Here is a 22,849-nt window from a genome sequence, read left to right on the forward strand (position 1 = left end):
TTTGTTGTTCACCAAGAGCCGATTTTATCAAAATAAAATAATATAACTATAAAATGTCGTTTCCTCTGCTATAAAAATAGAACAAGAAAGCACAAAAATCCACAGCGTACAAAATCCACACACAAAATTAGCATGGTGCTTAAAATATCAGCAATGAATATTTTATACATTGTACCGATAATTGTAAATATATCTCGAATAAGTTAAATGCCCGCAACGTCCTTAAGAATTAATAAATTCTTCCCACGAAGTTACTGAGAAAAGGAGCGATAAAGAAGACGACTATCTATGCTGTTACGCCTCAGTTTACTTAACAGCTGGCCAGATAGAGTTTTCCGATGGAAGATAACAACCAATACGGGGCTGTACGTGATATAGACCCGCCCAGGCCGCTTACAAGACATCAGGCTTCTTTTAATTAAAGTCTTCAATTAAAAGAAATCGAGTTATCGATTAAAAATGCTACTCAAACAAGCAGAGCGGGTGTGCTCGTTTTTAAAATCAAGAGGCTTAACTCTAAGAACAGCGTCTTTTCGAAGAGATTTAAAAATTGTAAAGAGGGGTTTTGTACTTTTAAATATAAGCTTAAAGATTCTTTGTTAATTGCATGAAATGTTCTTCTTCTATGTTATTTCAATTTATTAGTCCTTCGCGACCACCCCCTCCCCTCTAACCAAATCTGGTCAATTCCTGTAATCACATTCAAGACGTCGAATGTACAGTTATACACTTGGGGCTGTAGGTGGTTGTATCGAAAACATAAATCGAATTATCGTTCCTACGGTTTTTTCACTTTCATATTAAAAATAACAATTTAAAAAAAAATATTAGCTACTCCAAAAGTGTACAATTCTGAGTAAAACAAAAAATTATGTCGGGTGAAGCATAATCGGGTAACAGCAAGTGGAAAATATATAATGAAAAATTATGATTATTTGTTATACCAATCAAAACATATAAAATGTCTAGCCTTGTGTTCTTTAAATTTTCTTATTAGTATAGTATTGTTGTTTACTGATACATACGACAGGTAATTCCAAAATATACTACAAAGCTATTTTTATACAAATTGTTATGTGGATCACAAAATAATATTTGCCCAAGCTAAAAAGTATGGCGGATATTCTTTAAGTAATTCTTATAAATTACAGTAGGCTTACGAATATTACAAATAGTTGGTCAATAGTTAAACCACAGATGTGACTAATAGTTCCAGTATAGTTTAACATTTTTATTTGATTAGTAAACAACTTAATGACATGATCACTTACATTTGCTACAAGGACGTTTTTCATAATAATTAGAAGTGTAACGATTCTGGCACTATTCGTGAGTTATGTGGTTATCTAACAGGTGACCTGCATTCACAAAACTCAAGGTCTGTGTGCCAATCAACATAGCATTCTGAGGAAGTGTTAGTGATGGTCCGGTGCTCAGGATGTTACCAAAGTTCTTGTATTAATACACCGTAGAACTGAGGAGCCAGCAGTCAGTGTGTGTGTAGCATCAGTGGAAGACATGGACTATCAGGTGAGTAATACATTGTTGCCATTGCAGTTGTTTTGAGTGTTTACATAATTTGAAAATATGAGCAATGTTTGCTTGTATGTATGCTAAGTTTATGTATCTCCAAAACGAATTCGACGATTTCCTTCAAATGTTCAAATAATTATATCCGGCCTAAAAACATGTTAACTGCAGTTAAAACTGCCAACAAAAATCTAATTACGTAAAATATTAAATTGAAAGTCAAAACAAATTTACATTTGCCTTATAGGTTGCCAAGTAAACATGTTGGTTGAGCAACATAACAGGGAAATTAAACAAAAGATTTGTAACACGAGTTTATAACAAGCCATCAACAGTATATTAACAAATTACAAAATACAGTGAAAAGCGAAAAACATTAGTTGTTACTATTGAATAATGATTACACTATTATTTACCGTACTTTTATCGATATAGGGGTACAATGGAAACAAACTATACCGAACCGTGGCTCCGTACCGTCCGTATATACCGTAATACATTTTATTGAACTGAATAGGGCCAACATATTTAGCACTTTAAATTACTATGCTTAACTTTGTTTTTTTTAAAAAGGTTGTATTTGTTTTGCTTTAATTGGATAAAGTTGTGAATAAAGACTTGTGATTTGTATTTATTATTTGAAAACTAAAGGACCTTTTTAATTTTAATTTATCAACAAGTATTTAGTTTAATTATTAAAAGAAACAAATAAATGTTGCACAGAAAATGTTTACTCTGGTATCATAAACCTGTACAATTCTTGAGCATTGTGATGATAATAAATTCAGTTTTATGAATTGGTATATTTCAAAGTATGTCTGCCAAATAATGTTATATAAAAACATCACCACTAATAATAATATTTGTGAAGCAATAAAAAATACTAAAAACATTGGTTTGTATCGTAAATACAATACGGATATGTATTGTTACAATTGTACTTATTACTGTAGTAGTAAACACAGTTAAGCTTATTCAAGACCAAATAAACTCTATTAAAATTTTTAATCTGTGATGACTATTATTTTTGTGTATATGTATGATTAACAATTTGTTTCCATTTCAAAACATATTTCCTGTGCGAAAAAACTTATTTTTGATCGAAACCTTATGTTTTTGTTTGGATTTTGTATGAAAGAATTTGTTTGGTTTTCAAAATCAGTTTGAATATAACCAAACGTCTTCTTCTTTAAAATATCCCTTAGCGATTACTCCATTTTTTTGCTATAATTTGTTAGGGGAAAATAAGTAAAAATAATAATTGTACTAATACATACTTTTCAACGTACCAATTAAATTAGTCAGTGAACTAAACTAAGCCGATCAAGAAATACATTTTAATATCAAAGTCCAAATCAGGGGAGGAGAATTTGGTTTGGTAAAACTAAGGTCACTTATACATATAAATACGTAAATAACACACATATTTTCGTAGGAAATATTCTGAAGATGTCTTGTTAAAATATAATGTGTTAACAATATCTTCAAAGATATCAGGATATTGTTAAACTAAATATTCTGTAGCATTGTTAAAATACACGCCTAGTTCAAACTGCATACATCCACAAATTTTTAATAAACAATTGATAAAATTTTGAAATAATTCAAAATAACAAAACAGTGGGTTTAATAAATTTCAACCATAGAAGTTTTCTAATGTTTTTTTTTTTACTTCCAGACATTTTTCTTGACTGTCGCTGCAGTGCTTGTTCAGCAAGCTGTATGTGCTCCAGAGTTTTCACTCTTCCATCCTCGACCTCTACACCATGGATCTCAGCCTCATCATCACGCTGTCCCTGTGGTACAACATAACGGTTTCCTAGCAGACACCCATGAAGTAGCAGCAGCGAAGAGTGCTCATCTGGCAGCTGTGGCAGCCCACGGTCATCATCAGTATCCAACTCATCATCAGGAATACTCTGGTCATCAGGAATACCCAGTTCATCATCAGGAATACCCAGTTCATCACCAGGAGTACCCAGTTCACCGTCAAGAATACCCAGTATATCATCAAGAATACCTAGTTCACAACCAAGAACTCCCAAGCCATCATCAAGAACTCCCTGTTCATCATTTTGCAGAGGAACACGTTCAGAAATACCATGGCCCCTTTGCCATTCCTATAGTCCTGCACAACGGTCATCTCGCTGACACTCCAGAAGTGGCAGTTGCCAAATCCCATCATCTTGCTGCCGTCGCTCAAGCTAAAGCCGACAAGTACTACAGCGGCCATCAAGAATACGGTTATGGAGGAAGTTACGGATACAGCGGATCTCACCACGGATATGGTATCCCTGTGGTCCTACCAAACGGTCACATTGCAGACACCAAAGAAGTCGCTGCTGCCAAATCTGCTCATCTCTTGGCAGTTGCCAATGCTAAGGCTGAAAAATACTATGCCGGCCATGGAGATTACGGGTACGGAGGTGCTTATGGATACAGCAGCTCACACCACGGCTATGGTATTCCAGTTGTACTACCCAATGGACATTTGGCGGACACTCATGAAGTGGCTGCTGCCAAGACTGCACATATGGAAGCTGTAGCTCATGCTAAGTCCCAATCTCATCATGAGCATGAGCATGAGCCGCTGAGTTACTATGTGCCTCATCATGCAGCTCATCCTTCATACGATCATTCCTATAATTATGCTAGCTTTTTCTAATTTATGAAAAAAATATCTAGTTGATCTACTGGTTACTCATAAAAATATTTATTAATACTAACATTTGAAGTTTGAATACTTGTAGAAGATCAATTTGAAATTATATCAAATTATTTCATTGCTCAATCCAAATAATCTAGTTGTATGTAATGATCAATATTGTGTTTTAATCTATATTAACTGATTGTAAATAATGTATATTTTGTACTGTGAATAAAATAACATCCCTTTGTAAAATTATTGTCTTTTGGAGAGTTTACCTAGTATTTGAAAAGTGTTTTCATTCGAAAGTTTCTGAAATGTGCCTTAGCTATAGGACTACCATTGACCAGAAGATGGTGGAAGGCTATGTTGTTGCAATGTGTGAGGAAGCAGCATGGTTGGATAGGCATGAGTGATAAGATGTTGTAGAAGTTGTGTACATTGCACATCTCTGAGCAATATACACTGGTCAGGAGATGATGCAATTCAACTTCCTTCTAGTTTCCTTACAGAGCTGCTTATTCTATTATAGAAACACTAATTTAAATACTTAACTTTGAGAGATAAGAAATATGACTTTAACCTTCTCCAAATCATTGGAACTGATACATAAATGCAAATAAAATATCTTCATATACAGTATATAAATCTACAGTAATTTTACGAAATAATAATTGTCGTCCAAGATAGGCCTACATAAGTGCTTGAGTGCAAAATATCATCTTAAGAGTTCTTTTTCTGGTAAAACTCATAAAACAGTCACTATACAATTTCCCCTATATGCAAAAAGCTATTTCCTATTTTGAAGGCGGCAGGGGCCGAAAGCACTATTCAAATTCATATATTTGCTCACTCAAAGTGATTTCTCAATGTGAACCATCAGATTTTTATAAAATTTGGTCAATTTAAAGATTACATGCAAAGCTGTTAAACCTAATGTTCTTTAAATATGGAATGGATCTAATAAGTTTAAGAAAATATTTGTCATAATCTTTTTTACTCTTCATATTTGTTGTGGGAATAATATAATTTTAAATTCGTTTTGTCAAGGAAAAGATTACATTACTAAACATAAACTTAACCTTATATATTTCATAATAAAATTTGTATATTAATCAAAAAATGATTTACAAAAAATTCCAATGTAGTTCTTTTGACCAATAGGTATTACCATTGTATTTTGTTACAAGTTCTTATTGGATAATTCTACCATTGACTATATAGTAAATGATTCTACTTTCTACATTAAAAACACCCTATTCAATATTCACTGTAGTAAGCACCCTATTGATCATTTTGATATTAGATTCGGATCCTAAATTTTGACAACCCTTATTAATTTATTTTGGTATTTCGAGTAGTTTAAAAAAATTTAATGTGATTTTCAGTTATTAACATTTTATAAGATCAAGGTCCTGTTACTTTTACCATCTCAAATTGTTGATTTCATTTTCTTAAGTCAGTTGAATAGACCTGAAGCAGAGACAAGGAGTGCCTGAAGTCAAGTTGGGTGGATGGTGCGTTTTAAATTTAGTTATAGTTTTAAAATTGTATTAGCACTTGAAAACCTAAATAAAAAGAGACAGACCTACGAAGCTATGATTTTTCCTCAATGAATAATTCTAAATTGATTTATGGTAAGGGTGAAAGAGCATAACACAATTAACTCCAAATAACTTTACTGTATATGTACAACATGTAACCATCAATCGTGTAGATACATTAACATTCAGGTATGGTACAATAATTCATCTAATTCTTGCATATAAAACAATCATCGATAAAACAATCAGCACCGTAAGGTGTTCTGCGATACTAAACATAACAAAGATACATAATTGACATTGACTCGTAAATTACACTTTGTACACTAAGTGATATCACTCTCAACAAGCGTAGACATCATCTTTGGTTTTAATTTGAACACAGTAATTAATTACAGTACATGTTTGCAAAGTTCTGATAAAATCTTTTAAGCGCCTAGTTCAAAGTTTAACACAAGCTAACTCAAGTAGAAAAACAAAACACAAACAAAAGCATAAAACTAAGGTACTAAAAAATCAAAAACAAAACATAGAATTCATAATGAAGCAATCTCACAATATCATCCATAAACGTGTACATTAAAGGACACAGCACAAAAACGTATTGTCTCCATGTATGTAGGTTTCCTTTGTACAAACTATGAATATACTGGCAAGCATTAATATTTGGCTTACGAGATCATTAAACAGTAAACCTTCGGTTTGGGAAATGTTACAAAGCTGGTAAAGTTTGTGCTTGTAAGATTTATGTTAACAGAAAAAATATATAATTTGTTTAATAGTTTCTTTTGGAAAAAAAATATATTGTAAGAAAGTGGTGTTATTTAAACCACACATATATATGGAGGTGGAATAACTAATAGAATCAAAGACTTTTTAAAATAATTGAGTAAATAAAATTAAAAACACAGCAATAAAAGCTCAACAAACAAAATGTGTATGTAGTTAGAAATACTATAGATCTTCGTCATTACACAAAAAATCTATAACACTTTGAAAAATCAATAATTTTCTTACAAATTAGTTGGAATGTTTATTTAGAATAAATTAATAACAGTATTTCATTGTAGTCCAACAACCAGCTTATACCAACATTTAACACAGTCGGTAAGTACGAATATCACAAGTTTTTCAAAATAATGTTTGATACATATTATTACATAGACGGAATGTATTTAGTCCATAATACTGTGAGGTATTACCAAAATTACCATTGACTCTTGGAAACTGAAGTAGACATGCCATTTATATGGATCAGTAGTAGCTAATTTTTTGTTTAAATAGAACATAGTTAAACGAACAGCTTGTGTAACGGCATTGTAACACAGTCTACAGTTTTTCTTACTGAGGTTGTTTATGTGATGTTAAAGAAGATAGCTTAAAATGAGTTTTCCTTTCATTTTGGTTGCGTTAAAAGGTTCCGTATTTGACAGAAACCAGTAATTTATATCGGCAATCTGCAGTGGCCCGATTCAACTATGTCCTATCATTCAAAAGCTAGCTACACCTTTACCATGAGAATGGAATGTCTACTCGTAGTCAAAGGTATCACATTCTCTTGGCTGAGAGCTCAGTCTCTGGGAGGGTAGTTTTCCCCAGACAGAGCGGCCGCCAAGTGTAGATGGTTGTAAGACTGTTGGGAAGCTAGTCCACTCTCGGGACTGTCAAACAGTGACATTTTCAGTCTTTTACACTTTGCTCGTCGGTTTTTAAACCAAAATTGAACATTCTTTGGTTCCAACCTCGGAAACTTTTGCCGGTACGGCATTCTGTTCAGATCATCGGTATACTTGAGGATGAGGTTGTGGGACGGGTGAGTGTTCATCGCGAACCACTGCTCCAACCGGGGGACTTCACTCACAGGATCAATGAAGGTCCTGTTACGTTTCCTTCTCTCGTCAGCCAAAGCGGAGAGATTCAATCCTTGTGGAGAACTTTGTGCGGGGTTGTGACCGGAGTTGAGGTTGGGCATGTAGTGGCTCATGTACATGATGCTGTGGCTGAACCACGGAGGCGGAGTGGAGTGAGGCATCATGGGGAAGCCAGCAGTGGATGTCCTCGGGATCAGCGATAGGTCCGGAGAACCTGGGTTTCTGAAGGCTTGAATCCTGTTTTCTTCATCGGGACTTTGGTTTTCTCCCGCCTTGCTTCCATCCTCTCCTTCAGATCCGACATCTTCCATTTCATCATCGTCTTCATTTGACATTTCGTTGTTCAAGTCCTTGTTGTTGTTGTTGTTATTGTTGTTTAGGTGGTGGTTGTTTGGAGACTGTCGGGAAGACTGTAATTCCTGGTCTGGGGGTTCTTGTTTAACTCCTTCTACCTGTAATTTATACATATAATTAGATAAACTTATTTTTCTAGACCAGCTTATATTGTTTAAAAGATTTTCAATTTTTTCACGGTTCTGTGCTAAATATTACCTATGATGAATCAAACTGCTCATCCACCGTCTCTGTGTAACTCATGTATTAAATCATTGAAAACTAGAAGCCTATTGTTAGAAGTTTACAGAAAATGTTTCCAGTTCATCCAAGAGTATTCCAAAGACTGAGATTGAAATTAATTAAAAAAAAACATATAGCCTATACAAGGGACAAGGGTATATATTAACAAACCAGTTTTTAAGGTTGAGTATTTTGTTTTTATTAAGGAGGAAAGAGAATTTTTTCTCGTTCCTTCAATCTATCCTCATCCCCTCTGGCTTTACACGATATTCCTCATTCCTTTCTTATTTCTTCCACACAACTAACAGCTGTTACCCCAACTCACCTGGTCAGTTGATGCAGGTCGCTGCAGTCGTGGTGAGGGGGAGGGACTGTTCCGGGAGGTGGTGGTCAGTGACAGAGGTCCTATGGGTGAGGATCTATCCTGGTCCTCGTCATCCTCATCCTCATGGACACTTACGGGAGACTTCATCATGTACACAGGAGAGCTAGGACTCTGACTGCTGCTGTTGTATCCGTTTAATGACAGGTGACAGTGCATACCTGATAGACCAAAAGAGTTAGAGAATTTGGAGCAGTAAAGAAGCATTACTACCACAATTAGTACTAGATTTTCTGTATAAATTACGCATAAAATCACAGGATGATTAGCCAGACATTGCTGTCTCAAAACTGCAAGTTACACTGCATTTGTCTCTGAAGGTACCGGTACTACTAGCTCACCCATGTCACAGTACTTTACTGTCAAACCCGTGGTGAATAGTAATAATGCAATAGAGCTAAAAATCAAATTGAAACCTCATTTATCTGCAGGGGTGGAGAAAAATAAATGGGGAGAATACCTGAGAATTGAAACCACTCAATTTTCACATTTACTTTGTCAATTTGCACACACAAAAAATACTAGTCATTCTAGAGGATGAAAATACTGAAATGTTGTTACACTCCTCAACAAAATGGAATTTTTTAACTTGTAAAATGCACTTGTCCTACATCTTATGAGAAAATATGGACAACTTCACTGGATGGTTACTCATATTGTGATAAATTTTGTAACCCCAAAAATATATAAGCTGATTGTTCTTACAATTCACCAAAGAAACTGATTACAAAAGATCTGTACTGATTGAGAAGTTGGGGTCAAGCTCATTCATTCTGGTTGATAAATTTACATGTGCATTTCCCTCATCGCAGAAGAGGTTACTCATTAAGGTTAAACCATCTAAAAAAAAATTTCCAGCTTTGACTGATAACTATTTTCCAATTTTCAATACGTTTATTCTAAACTGATAATCTTATAATGTTGTTGCAGTCTTTTTATTGATAGTAATAATAAGCTTTACTATCGATAATATTTGTAAAACTTTTATATTTTGTTTCTGAATGAATTTCATCAGGAACAACCTTAATATACTTAAAATGGCTTTACCTGGAGTCATATTTCTCACTTCCGCCCTCTTCTGGGCTGCTCTTGCGTTTTTGAACCAATACACAACGTTGTTCACATCCAGAGGTTTTCTTCCTCTTCGTGATTCTAGGTTGTTCAGTTCCTTAACATACTGCTGGATCTGCGTCACAAAGACAAAAGTGTAAGATGTTAATTATGCATGATAGTGTTTAATTTTCTCAACATTGTGATGTGCAAGTAATTTTCAAAACAATTAGATATGAGTATTAGGATAAACATTTTTCACAGACTAACACAAAGATACAAAAAACTCTTAGAAAAAAAATTGCATGTAGTCAATTTATTTTTGAAAGAATATATAGAATGAGGGGAACAGTTCAATTACTACTAACCCTGAGCTCAAAAGTTCTGGTTTGATATTGTACACTACACTTAATTATTTGTTTTCCATTGCATTTTTTAACTATGCAAAAGGGGTAAAACATTGTTAGTAAAACAATACAGTAGCCATAGCTCAGTGACTACTGTAAACATTTTCTAAAATTCAATACAGTCCAATTAGCAGTGAAATTTGTATTTTGGCCCATTTTTTTACAGAGTGTGTAAAATTGTGAATACTTAAAAATGTAATTGTGACTAAATGCAAGAATGTATTGCATGCAGCATAAAATGTTAAATTGTGATATCTGCGGATTGATTAAAAGAAATTGATAATTATTCTGCAGTTAAAGCAGGAATCCTGATCATGTTATAACCAAAATCATATTAGTTGTTTCTTTAATAAATTATTCACCTGAAGCAAGTGGTCTGTATACTTGAACCACAATAACTTTAAAAGTGACTTTCATTAAGCATTTAAAATGTAGAAGCATGAAAGTTTGCTAAAAATTTGGATATTTTTCATCTAAAAAAATTGAAATACCAAGACTCAAATAAATTTACCTGTTGGCGACTAGGATGTTGGTTTTCCAAGAACCATCTTTGCAATTTTGGAAGTTCAAGTTCTGGATCGAAACTGGTTCTCATTCGAGTTTTTTGTGTGGGATACTGGTTTTGGACAGTCTGTAAAAGAACAACACTAATTAGATATGGCTCCTAATACATAACCAACGATCTTGATGAGTGATATAGTATTGTAAAGAATGTGAAAAATGTAATCAATGAAGACTAACTTTAATTTACATTGAAGCTACAGTACTGTACATGCAAACTGATTAGTTGGAAATACCGATTTTATGTACCTATTAAATATACCTATATATACAAAATAATACTTTAAGTTTTTTAAGATATCCCAACATTACACAATGTTCAAAAAATAAAACAAATAGAGGAGAAAAACAAAATATCATCAAATTCAAAACGTGTATAAAATTTATGTTCACTATGGAATTAGCTCAATGAATCAGGTGAAAACTCTGTTTACAAACAAAGTTGGTGATGCTGTTTTAGCTGGAAATTTATTACTTTTGGCTGTAAACAATCCTACTAAAGTCACCATTAAACACACATTAAAAAACAATTTAGATCAACCTTATTACAATTTTTTCTATAAATTCATATAATTTAATGTTATGCAAAGTGAAAAAATTGTACTATCTAGTTCACAATAAGTTGGTTCATACTATAGTTTTAAATAACAGCCTTACATATTGTCTAAACATTGCTTTCACTACATTAGTTAATATCTCTGGAACCTACAGTTGATGGTAATCTAGTTTAAAAAGGACTTTTCTTTAAATTTAAATAATTGATGTTTATTTAAGGTGAAAAACTACGATCAATTTGAATTACTTAAAGCTTATACTGAATAATAGCATTTCCTCTCTTAACATTGTAACCTTAATTGTTGTTACTTTATAGTTACTATCTCTAAAACCTATCTCTAACATTCTTGTATATAGTTGTCATCTCTGAAACCCAAATATCAACTTTTTTACTAATTCCTGTAGGGGGCGGGTATATTAAAAATCAAAGCAGTATATTCCTTAAGCAAGCAGCCGGAGCTTGGAAGGTGAAGTGCTAATGCCAAGTTTACTCAGGACACAGGTGCAGATGGGAGAAATACTGACAAATCCCTAGGGATCTCATGATTTACCTGGGAGCCGGGATATTATCCCACCAATGACTCGCTCCTTAACTCCCTGAGCAAATCGTCTAATACACTTTAACCACTTGTACATAAATTTCCTTAATACTCTGCCGTTATGGATTCACTAGTTGATCCACGGAATTTGCTCAACAGAGTTTAGAAGTTATCTGAGGATTTGCTTTGTTTAGGAAACTATTTTTCAAATTATATATGGTTGGTTCAATCAAAAAAATTAAAATGTGTTTGGAATTGATTTCGTTATTTATCTGCACATTAACAAATATATTTGATATAACTTTAAGATTTCATTACTTAAAAATAAAATAAAAAATTATAAACCGTGGTAGTTAATCAATTAATACTGGCGTTTTGAGGAACCACAAAAATGATTGTAAATACTGTTGAAAATTAAGTTCTATGAAAGTTCGAAAATTATTTTTGGAGGTAAAAAGAAATACACCCAACCCAATTGGTGTAGTCTTGTTTTGTCATACAGTATTTAAGTTATGTGATATAATGTAGCCTAGAAGAAAATCAGAAGTAATATCCGTGAATAAGCATTATTATACAATTCGTGTTTCCTCTGTTGAAATATTTACCCAGAGATAAAAAAACAAAAGTGGTTTTTTTAACTGTGGACAACGGTTTTATGTTGGAGTAAAATCTATTTAATTGCATAGAACGGGACAAATTACTATGAGATTTGTTTTTTAAATCAACAGGTAATTGATGTTCACATTTTTAGCACTAGTTTTGGTGTGACCTAATCCAGGTCCTAAGCCGTAAAAAACCAACAGTACTATTTTTGAATGGCATCTAACTGGCTAAAATTTAGGCCTAGCTAAATATCCAAACATGGTTATAATTGATTTGGAGGATAGAATAATTTGATTTGAAAATATGGAGAAATTATGTCAAAAATCCTCTGAAACCTATATTAAATGTTTTTTCTAGGTACCTAATATTTTGTCTTGAAGAAACATATTGATAGTACAGGTATGTTTACCTGAAGCGCTGGATGCACCCTTTCCTCCACACCCCTCTCGTACTTCCTCTCAGGATCGGTGGGAGGGGGGGAGTGCCACTGGAACCTAGGTCTGGGGCTGAGCTGCTGGTTGAGCTGCATGGACCACCACTGGTCAAACTTACGACGCACCTCCTCCTGTGGCTCGAACATGTTGAGGGGTCCACACTGGTTGCGTACCAGCTGGGACAACGTCATCTGCACACATGAGTAAACACGGTTTAATTGTGTCCAAGTTGGATTCGTTTGCAGTAGAAAACATAACAAAACAATAATATAGTTCATATAATTCAATACTGTGCAAAGGGAACTACTTTTAACCATAATAAAGTAGTATTAATCATACAGCACAAATTTAAATTACATAGCGACCTTGTTAAAACTTTCTACTATTCCGATATAGAGTGGATATGGTTAAAAATAGTTGAGCCTGTTGATTGAACCCTCGATGGACTTTAAAAAAGAGATAAGACCGATGTCGTATTTATGCAATTTGTTCGGATAAAAATATTTTCAGATGATTATGATAATAGGTCTAAAAATATTGCGTGATCTGCTAACAAACATACAATCTCCTACGTTCTGTGAAGTAAGTCTTGGCTGTAAAAATATATAATTTTTATTTCGACCACTTTCAAAGAGTATTATGTAAACCTACATTTAACACGCGTTTTGGGGGATCTTATGGGAAGAAACCCTTAATGATTCTCTCATGAGCATTAATATAGCTATAATGAGGTTGTGCGTAAGAACTCACGTTATAATTCGACAAGTGATGCTTGATTCTTGATTCTTAGCGAAGCCACAGACAGAGAATCACATTTATCTGCTCATTATTCCCAAACAATTGAAGGAACAAAGGAACATCGGATCTTCTATTGAAACATCAAGTAGATGTAAGTAACTCTGGCGCGTCTTACATGTATTTATGTGAACCACATAAGATTATAAGTTGCCAATTAAGCGAGGAACAAACAGTAGAGAACGCCTCAAATAAATCATCTTGGATTTTAAGTCTCTTATTAAGTCCCCTTGTTGGGTTTCCTCAGCTGATTAAAACGGCAAAGTTTTATAATAATTTACAGACGCCAAGGTGAACTGAGATACAGGTATCTTCGCAGGATTATACTCTTGACAAACACAGCTACTGTTAAGCACAAACAGTCTCTAGGTTTTATCCTACTCTTACGACACTTAGCTTGTTTGTTTTACACTTTGTCATTCTTTGTTCGCTTTATATAGCTTGTAGGTTAGAATTTTGGGGTTTACACTCAATGTGGTGAGGAATACAAACTGTGAAAGTAAAGCCATTGCTCAATTTTCTTAACTAAAAACAATAAATGAATTTATAGTAAATTATGTTTGAGAAACCCCAAAAATATGGTAGATAAACTTTGAAATGTTTGTCTTTGTTTAGTTGCAAACCATAGGTTATTATTTTTGTACGATTTCCTTTCCCTTAAGCTCGATAGGAGGTTGGGTCTTTGTGAGAAAATTAAACCTGTACAATAGCAGTTGGATGTTTATAAAACTGCGATTATTTATCACTCACAATAGGCGTAGTTTCTTGGATGTATGTTAAAAACTAAATTCAATGGATACCGGTTTAATTTAACTTGAATAAACAATTACACAACTCTTACAATATTGTACAAATATTTGTTCTCCTAAAAACAGCATAGTAATGGGATCCAAAAAATATTAAACGGAAGATTATTGCTTTAATGGAAATTGAGCTAAAATGTAAAATATTATGAACAGTACGTTGCCATTGTTTGAATATAAAAAAGTTAATTGACCTCAATCATTTTGATCTAACTCAATATATAATTCTTATGCTGTTTATCAAAAACACATCCAATAGAAACCAAAATATAGATTGATAAATAGAGTGAAAATTTGTACTCTTATTATTTATTTTATTTTCAGTATGGTTATCAATTGTTATTTAAAAAAAAAACACAAACAGCTGAAAAAAATTAAAAAAAGAAATATCGTACGAGGAAAAAAACAATGAAAATATATTTTCAACACACGAAAATGCCGTTGCATTGTTTTCATATAAATACAATGTCTACCTACTTCAATTAATCCCAAAAAAATTAACTTCCCGCAGCAAAAAATTCACCTAAAACACCTAAATAACACGAGAAGTCATGAAAATGTGTCAAAAGTGACGCGAGCTTTACATTGTTTTCGTCACTGTTGATGAACCTAATCCATCAACGGGGCTCTCTTATTTAAATAAAGAGTCTTGAAGGATGAACTGAGATAAGACCCGGCTTATCACCTTGTTTGCTTATCACAGCCACGAAACCACAGCTTCTGTCCTCTGATTTACCTTCGGTTGCAAAACCTGCACGCGCTCCGTCAACTCGTAATTTACTACGCGCAGAATAATCTTCTGTTTGCTCGTGATTACAACCGATTCAGTTCGAAGGTAAATACGAGAATATATGATGTAACGGATCCTTTGTTTGCTCTCGCTTTGCAGCCTTGAAGCTAGAGACTCGTAAACCAATAAATTTTTCACGCGATTTAATCAGAGCGTTCCAATAAATTTTCCATCTCTTTGTAAACAGTATTTCTTAAGTTTGCTAATACCCTTATCGAGTATTGGTTGTAAATAGTGATAGTGGTTGCGCATAAGGTCTGGCTGTATTACTTTCTTGTTATGGTAAAAATGTTCTCGTTGTTTTGACACCGTTATGGATTTTAAACGGAAATGTTGTTTTGAATTTTTTAACGGAAACTGTAATTTTGTATTGTTTCCTTTACAAAATTTGTAATATTTTGATTATTTAAATTTGTATTACTCCGGAGAGTTATAGTAGGCGTTAAATATATCAAATTTTATAAAAACAAACTGAAAATTTTCGAACTTCTAAATTTATTTTTTGTAGTTTTATTGGTAGGGTAGACCCTCTAGCTATGAAAATTCGTTATTTGTTTAGGGCCCTATCAAAGCAAAAGTCAATGCAGTATTTACTACTTTTTTAAACACAATTTGGTATAACATATTAATTTCTTTAAATATAATTATAGATCTGGAATTGAAAAACATTCTGTGACCAAATTTTTGAGTTAGTTATAACTTGGAATTTATTGTATTTGGTGAATTACCTTTCATCCGTTTCTGAAAAGTTTTTTTCAGAAATATTAATTCTAATTCCACTTCGTTTATTATTTGTACCTATTATGTTTAAAAAGTTAGTAATGATAAGTTTGATTGGATCAAAATTTTAAATACTATTGACATTCATTCGTATATTTTATTAATGGACCGTTGATTATTTTTACTCCCAATTTAAAGGCTTACACTTTGACAACACTAAAATATCCAATAACTTTATTGTTAATGCGTTTCCTGTTATTATCCTCGTTGATTATAAACAAACGTTATACCTTAACATCCTTTGATAATAGTGAAAATTGTTACTACGTTACAAAGTAATCTCCCACCCTACCTTAGAAGGACATATTCCAAAAAAAAATAGTAAAAACTCTTTTCAACAATGCTATATTCACATGACATATCCTAAAAGTCATAAATAAATAAATATTCAAACCATCACCAACAATGTAAATATTCAAAAGCTGTTAATATTCACCTCATCCAAGGGACATCCTGAGGACAGTAGCAGAGCGTGTGATTGTACCAGCAGCAGTCTCAGCAGCTTATCCTTCATATCTGTCAGCACGCTGGTCCGAGGCCTACAATAGCATACACTGTACTGTCTATTGTCTAGACAAACAACCTACAGTATAGGATGAACTATAGCCTGTATGATGGGACCTGTCCCCTGATCTTCCGTCCACCCAGGGATAATCCCAGACATACGAAGGTTCGAGAGACAGATTGCGTCATACAGACTATAGATTATAGGGTGTCAATCTATTTAAACTGCTCAATATGACTTTACTATTAAACAGAACCGTATAAAGATATTGGATGGATAACAGACTTTTTGTTAGAGTAAAACATTATTTATAACTTTTGAGTCATTATTTTGATTAATTGAGATGCTAGAGGGATGGAATAAGTCGTTTCTAAGATATAACATGTTTTTGTAAATGGCATTGCTGTGGAAAATAAAAATGAAAATGAAATGAAAATAACACATTTCTCAGATCGAATAAGTTATTGCTTAGAGTAAATACGAATTTTGTACTGTAAGACATTTTGTCGGAATTTAAGACAATGTTTTGATAGAACGCTACATTTATTTAATAATAAGAAGTGTTTTCAATGAGTCAAATATTTATTCGATTTTGTCTTTTGAATGTCCTTAAACTTGAATCTGATTTTCTACTTTTGGCCTTTCCCTTTTTAAATTCTGTCACATACCCTTAGCTTTTCAGAAAGGACGAACAATAGCATTAGAGAATTCTTCCGGGTGTTAAATATAAAATTATATAACAGGTTTCATGCACATAAGGTTAGAAAGTTAATTTATTTGCAGTTTTGGAAAATGATCTTCTATCTTAAATGAAGGATACAAAGAAATATTATAATTAGCACACAGTAATAAATTATTGTTACAAAGTTTTTAGTAGCCAAATACTACCAAGGAAAACTGAAATTTGTATATTGCTGTCAGTGCACTCATAAATATTTAAAAACAACTTGTATATGTTTATTGCATTCATTAGTTAGCTTCAAGACATGGTAGAAACTATCTACAACTAGTAAAAGAGGTTGCATGAAACAAAACAACAATTAAGAACTCGTTTTAAAATTCTGAATTTTAATGCTAATTTAGAATGCACATGTCTTGTTTGAGTTACCAGGAAAAATAAAAACGCATGCAATTTTATCAAAATAATGACTTTTTATTAGGTTTTAAACGTTTGACAAAAATGCAAAAAGTAATTTCCGAAACTTGTGAGTTCGTCAAGATATATGTTGTCAGTGAATGGTCAGAATCTGTCAAATCATGCAGTTCAAAGCTACTAACAGATCTACAGGGTGTACCTGAAGATTTGTATCCGAAGAGTGGCCACTGTGGTCAGTTCTCCCAGTATATCTCCCACTGTGACTAGAGGACTCTCTGCGATCTTGTCGAAACTGAGGGGTTTCCAGTTCTTTATCACTACGGATCCTGCAAACAAAATGTTTCTGTGAGTCAGTCGCAATAGCGTTAAACGAATCTTGTTTGACTCAACTTATGATACATAATTGTATTGGCTACAGGGTTCTATATTATTTCTCTTAGGCTTTTTCAGAACAAATAAATGGTTATAAAACACGGATCTCGATGGCAATCAAATGAGATTATTGAGTGCCAACTGTATCTCGTATAATATAAAAGCAGACAAAACAAACACTTTTAAACATTGCATGAATCAACAAAACCTCTGAACTCCACGTGCACGAAAAGTTAGACATTTTCAACAAATTTCGTTGGAGTGTTAAAAAGTTGAAAAAGTAGTTCCAAAACCATAACAAAAGACCCTAATACATTTTGAAATATGTATATTTGTGTTTTTTTTTTTTTTAACTAAGACGGAAAATTGATTTTTAAGCGACTCATTTGTACTTTAACTTTATATCTTACAATACTGTGAGGTTTCTATTGTTGTAATACACGTGTTTACTCTCAAAAATTAATCTATCCCAGTCATAGATTGAAGAAGTCCCTTTGAAAGCCCATACTCTTCTAAATAAATGGCCTTTTCTCATACATATGACGCATGAAACCTGACCGCTAGTCATTTTAGTTCACTTCCTTTACGGGAAATACCTAAACAGACTTGACTTCAACAACAAATTTCCTAGAAAAGCTAGAACTTTCCTAACCTTTGGCCGCAGAAGCGTTCTCCTTGGGATACCCGAGTCTCTGGAGCGCCACCTGGACCAGGTCCTGGAATGTGGTGTTGACCGGGATGATGACGTAGCTGTCGGTCTCCAGGACTGTCCTGCGAGTGTTCCTGATGGACTTCCACTGCTGCAGGGACGCCACGGACTCCACGATGCAATGGACAGGCAGTGACTTGCCTGGAACAACGAGTCATGTGGAAACTATAGAAAAAGTTGGCTGGATTGTCAAGAAGGTCGTGCATTAATTGCACCAAAGAGTTTCTTAATTACACCTAACCCTCTAAGGGCCGCTTTCCCCAAATCAAGTTTAACTCTGATCGTGGTTTAAACTCTAATTTAACCTCAGATCCACTTTCCCCAAAATAATTTCTCCGTTTAAACTAGGTTTAAGTTAACCCTCCGGGTGAGGCTGGTTTAACTGGCGATTCATGGGTTAAACCAGAAGAGAAGAAGAATAGCTTGATTTTGATTGGCTCTTGGCTGACTAGTTACGTTCGGCCATAGGTGTTGGTTAGTCTATGGTTCGGCATGGGCAATGACAAAAAATATCCTTGTTTGACGTTTGTCTTGTCAAACATAACCTAAAATAAACTGAACTGGAAATAAATTAAGAAATAGCAAACCAGAACCCATGTAGACAATTAATTCATGACTATTTCAAATTAAAAAATATAAGGCTACAGATATAATGGTTTTAAGGTTTTTAAATGCGTAAAGTAGGCCTAAATTATTATATTTTCGGTAGGTAGTATTGTAGTTGTGTACAATCGATAGGTTACCTTGTCCACAGAAACGCAACATTGGTTGGAAAGTTTAATCGCTCATAATAAGCCTTTGGTTTGATTTTATTTCAACACGATTCTTACGTTACACAAAAGTAAATATTAGTTAACATTCGGGCCTAACCACTAGCCTATTATCATGTGTGAATTAACAACTACTGTAATAGGCCTAGGCCTGAAATTTAAATTTAGTTTAGAAACATTGATGGAACGTATCTAATGCTGAGTAGCCTATGCCTGTCATTACAAAGGTTAGGCTGTTAGGCTCTAGTTTTTAATCCACAAACATTAATTTTGCGTCTTTCCCAACATTTTATTTTCACATGATTGTAATTAATGCAGTTACTTTATGCGTGCAGTAGGCCTACTGTTTGATTAAGTTTGAGATTAATTAAACACAAGTAACGAAATGCTTATATAATAGAAGTCGCCTGCAAATAAAAATGTTTCTTTTTAATGTAAATAATTGGAGACAATGACACGAAACTTAATTCAAATATACAAATAGGCTAACCAAAACACGAGAAAATTAATGACAGATATGTTATAGTGGGGAGCTAAACAGCTAATATTGCAGACAAAATTGCATAACAGTGTTGCCAACATTGTTGCTTGCAAAGAAATCTAGGTTAAACCGGGGTTAAACTAAACTTTCATGACAAAATAGTGGGGAAAGCCATCCTAAGTTTAACCCACCGATTAAAGTTAACCGAGATTAAGTTAAACTTGATTTGGGGAAAGCGGCCCTAAGGGTCCCAAAAAATGCGTCAAGCCTAGTAGTCCTTGCCGGCAGAAGGAATAACCTTGTTTACGTGTCATCCTAACCTAACCTAACCTAACCTAACCTAACCTAACCTAACCTAACTTAACCTAACCTAACCAATTATACAGTCAAAGAGGGCCGCCACTTCCAACCCCGTCAATGAACTTATCGGGTGGCTCTTTGGAGTAGTTGGCGCAATTCAGGAATACCCGATTACCTGAGTCAGGTCAGTTGGCGCAATTAATGCCCACCGTTCAAGAACCGATCGTAAAGTTTCAGCAGATGATGAGCCAACTGGGACTGTTCTAGGACAGAAGTCCTCTTCGGCATCAGATATAGGTTAGAAGATTGGAAGTCACTGTGTGTATGTTATAAATTTTATGTGTATTACGAGTTGACGACTTTTCGTAGTTGTTGTTGGGAGTAAATTTTGTCGGTTGATTTTTGTTGGTTTACGGAGTGTTTAGTGATTGTTTTGTTAAGTGGTTGTGGAGGTAATTAGTTACCAAGGTTGTAGTAGTTATTCAATACTATGTCAGTGCAAGGCCTCCGTATGGTAAATGGGATTAAATGTCCACGAACCAAGAAAATGGCTGATTATATAGGTCATACAAGAAGAATATATTGGGGTGTAATTACAATATATAATCCTTATATACAATCAAAAACCAATAAAACAAAATTAACCAATAAAAAGTACGATTTCATTCAGTACGAATATCCTTTACGAAGTGAACATAAATTAACAATTAAATATAAGTTTTAAATTACCCTTGTAAATAAGCTTAAACTAACCATTTGAAATAAGCATCTTTGTCAATGGAGCAGATAACTCTTAACATCTAAAGAACACAGATGTCGAGTCTCACTTAGACAGAATCATACTACATAAGACGTTTCCCTCCCCATTAGTGAGGAATCATAATCAGCGATCGAATCTTTTCATCTTCTCCCCAGAGAACGCTAGAGTCCTCAAACATCAGCAAAAGGCAAACAGAATCGGAGAAAATATCGCAGTTATTGGTCGGTGCAATTTAATTAAGTATATAAAGTGAGAGAGACAGAGGGAGAGATATGTTGTTCCGATCGACTCCCTCCCCTCCCTCCCCCCCGTGATTACACCCTTGTCAAGATAGCAAATCCAGAAAGGAAATGGAATACAAAAATGTGTTCAGACGCGGTGAATTTAATGACTGCGAACGAGAAAATCATCGAGTCGCCGTATAAAACGAAGAAAGGCGACGTATTTAACGGAATAAAACCTCGCTATCTCTCGATAAGTTGCGAGCTACTAATACTCTGATATTTCAACGCGAGTTTTCTTCATTTCCTTTCCGCAGACGTCACGCTATCTTTCCATTCTTTCCTTCGGCTTATTCACCGCGAGTCGCTGATAGCGCAATATTGTCACAAGTTTAGCAAAAATAACATTTCCTAAGTTCGGTCCAGAGATAATGTCAACCGTATCAGCTGTTCCAAAGACAGCAGAAGTTGAAACGCCAACAACCCTTCTGGAGTTAAACTTTCGCTTTTTGTGTCTTTGACGAATTGTTAAATGAGATTCTTACTGATGGTTGGGAAGTTCAAGTTGATTAGAGATTGTGAAGAGTTTCTAAGTTGTCACAAAACGAATCTTTTAGAATTATAGAGAAAAGTCCATCACCAAGACGTAACTTGAAACAAGAGTTAAATGATATGACAAAAGTTCAACCTTTCATTTCAAACATATTTCGTCCATTTTTGATTTTCCATACTTAGATAGGTTTTGAGCGTGCAACGACCTGAATATGGTATTTTAAAAAAGTACAGGACAAAACCCTTATACAGACCATTGACAACTCAGTCACATTGTTGTTTGTAAGTGGTCACTCGAAACACCAGAGTACAGAATGAACAAATATTTTGTACTTTATAATTTACAACTATTTCGACAAATTATTCACCCTATAACAGATTGACACATGAACCAAATGCTGAAAACAGTATACACAAGAACAATTTATAAACATACATATCCTTCTCTCCAGAAAATCAATGACATTAGGCTATTTATGCTAATAATTGCCATAAGATCACTACTGCGTTTGTATTACTAAAACCCCTTTACATAATGATTTGCAACATTTTGTTTTGTGTCAAATTAAATGCTATTAATAACGCACAATTATATATCTTCTTTTACACTTTGTTTACAGTTATGCAGTTTAAACATTCGCGTAATTCAGTTTAACTGTACCCAGTGGGTGATGGAGATTATGTGGAATTTGCATAATTATTTAACCCGTCACGCTCATACCCCAGAACATAGTCAGAGATGGCATCGCTGGCTTTACACTGCAGAGCGCGCAATCCCAACTATAGCGACTAACAAAGGGAATAAGCCCACTTGGGAAAACTGGAAGTCGCTAGAACCACAGAAAACGTACTACTATAACCTAACTAGGTATAGTAGTACGTTTTCTGTGCTAGAACTTAACATCAAACTCATCATTTCAATCTTGTCAACATAACTATCCATAGTAAAATAGTAAAGCTGTTAATTTCGATTTCAGCTGGTCAAGATATCGGAGTCTTAACATAAAACGGGTGTTGGGAGTAACTAGAATAGTCCCAAAATTATATTCTAGTTTGGTTACATTTGTATAATAGTAACAAAGGAAAAATTATCGAACGTATGTTATAAAAGTTTGTAATTTGCGAACCAGAAAGATTTGACAAACCAACATTGTAATTAATAATTGTTCTGCTGAAATTATTTGACATCACTTCCATGAACTCAAATATTGAAAAG

At 33.9% G+C, this 22,849-nt stretch overlaps 2 protein-coding genes across 2 annotated transcripts in view; one reads left to right on the forward strand and one right to left on the reverse strand.

The window, feature by feature from the left end:
* Positions 1-1,469: 1,469 nt before the first annotated feature.
* On the forward strand, positions 1,470-4,356 carry LOC128990694 (histidine-rich glycoprotein-like). Its single transcript, XM_054413215.1, has 2 exons — positions 1,470-1,530; positions 3,209-4,356. The coding sequence occupies exons 1-2, from the start codon at positions 1,519-1,521 to the stop codon at positions 4,193-4,195; spliced, it is 999 nt and encodes a 332-aa protein (XP_054269190.1). The 5' UTR covers positions 1,470-1,518; the 3' UTR covers positions 4,196-4,356.
* Positions 4,357-6,619: 2,263 nt separating this feature from the next.
* The window catches only part of LOC128989897 (homeobox protein dve-1-like), a 76,479-nt gene continuing 60,249 nt past the window's right edge, over positions 6,620-22,849 (reverse strand). The window contains exons 3-10 of the mRNA XM_054412024.1: positions 18,493-18,690; positions 17,668-17,794; positions 16,304-16,406; positions 12,675-12,890; positions 10,519-10,638; positions 9,598-9,736; positions 8,494-8,711; positions 6,620-8,044 (exon numbers count right to left, since the gene is read on the reverse strand). Of these exons, the coding sequence (XP_054267999.1) occupies positions 7,292-8,044; positions 8,494-8,711; positions 9,598-9,736; positions 10,519-10,638; positions 12,675-12,890; positions 16,304-16,406; positions 17,668-17,794; positions 18,493-18,690 (1,874 nt within the window). The 3' untranslated portion in view covers positions 6,620-7,291. The remainder of the gene's footprint in view (positions 8,045-8,493; positions 8,712-9,597; positions 9,737-10,518; positions 10,639-12,674; positions 12,891-16,303; positions 16,407-17,667; positions 17,795-18,492; positions 18,691-22,849) is intronic.

This window comes from Macrosteles quadrilineatus, unplaced genomic scaffold (assembly GCF_028750875.1).
Source record: "Macrosteles quadrilineatus isolate MER2022 unplaced genomic scaffold, UCM_ALF_1.0 Scaffold_3__2_contigs__length_128488019, whole genome shotgun sequence".
In the NCBI taxonomy this organism is placed as follows: Eukaryota; Metazoa; Arthropoda; class Insecta; order Hemiptera; family Cicadellidae; genus Macrosteles; species Macrosteles quadrilineatus.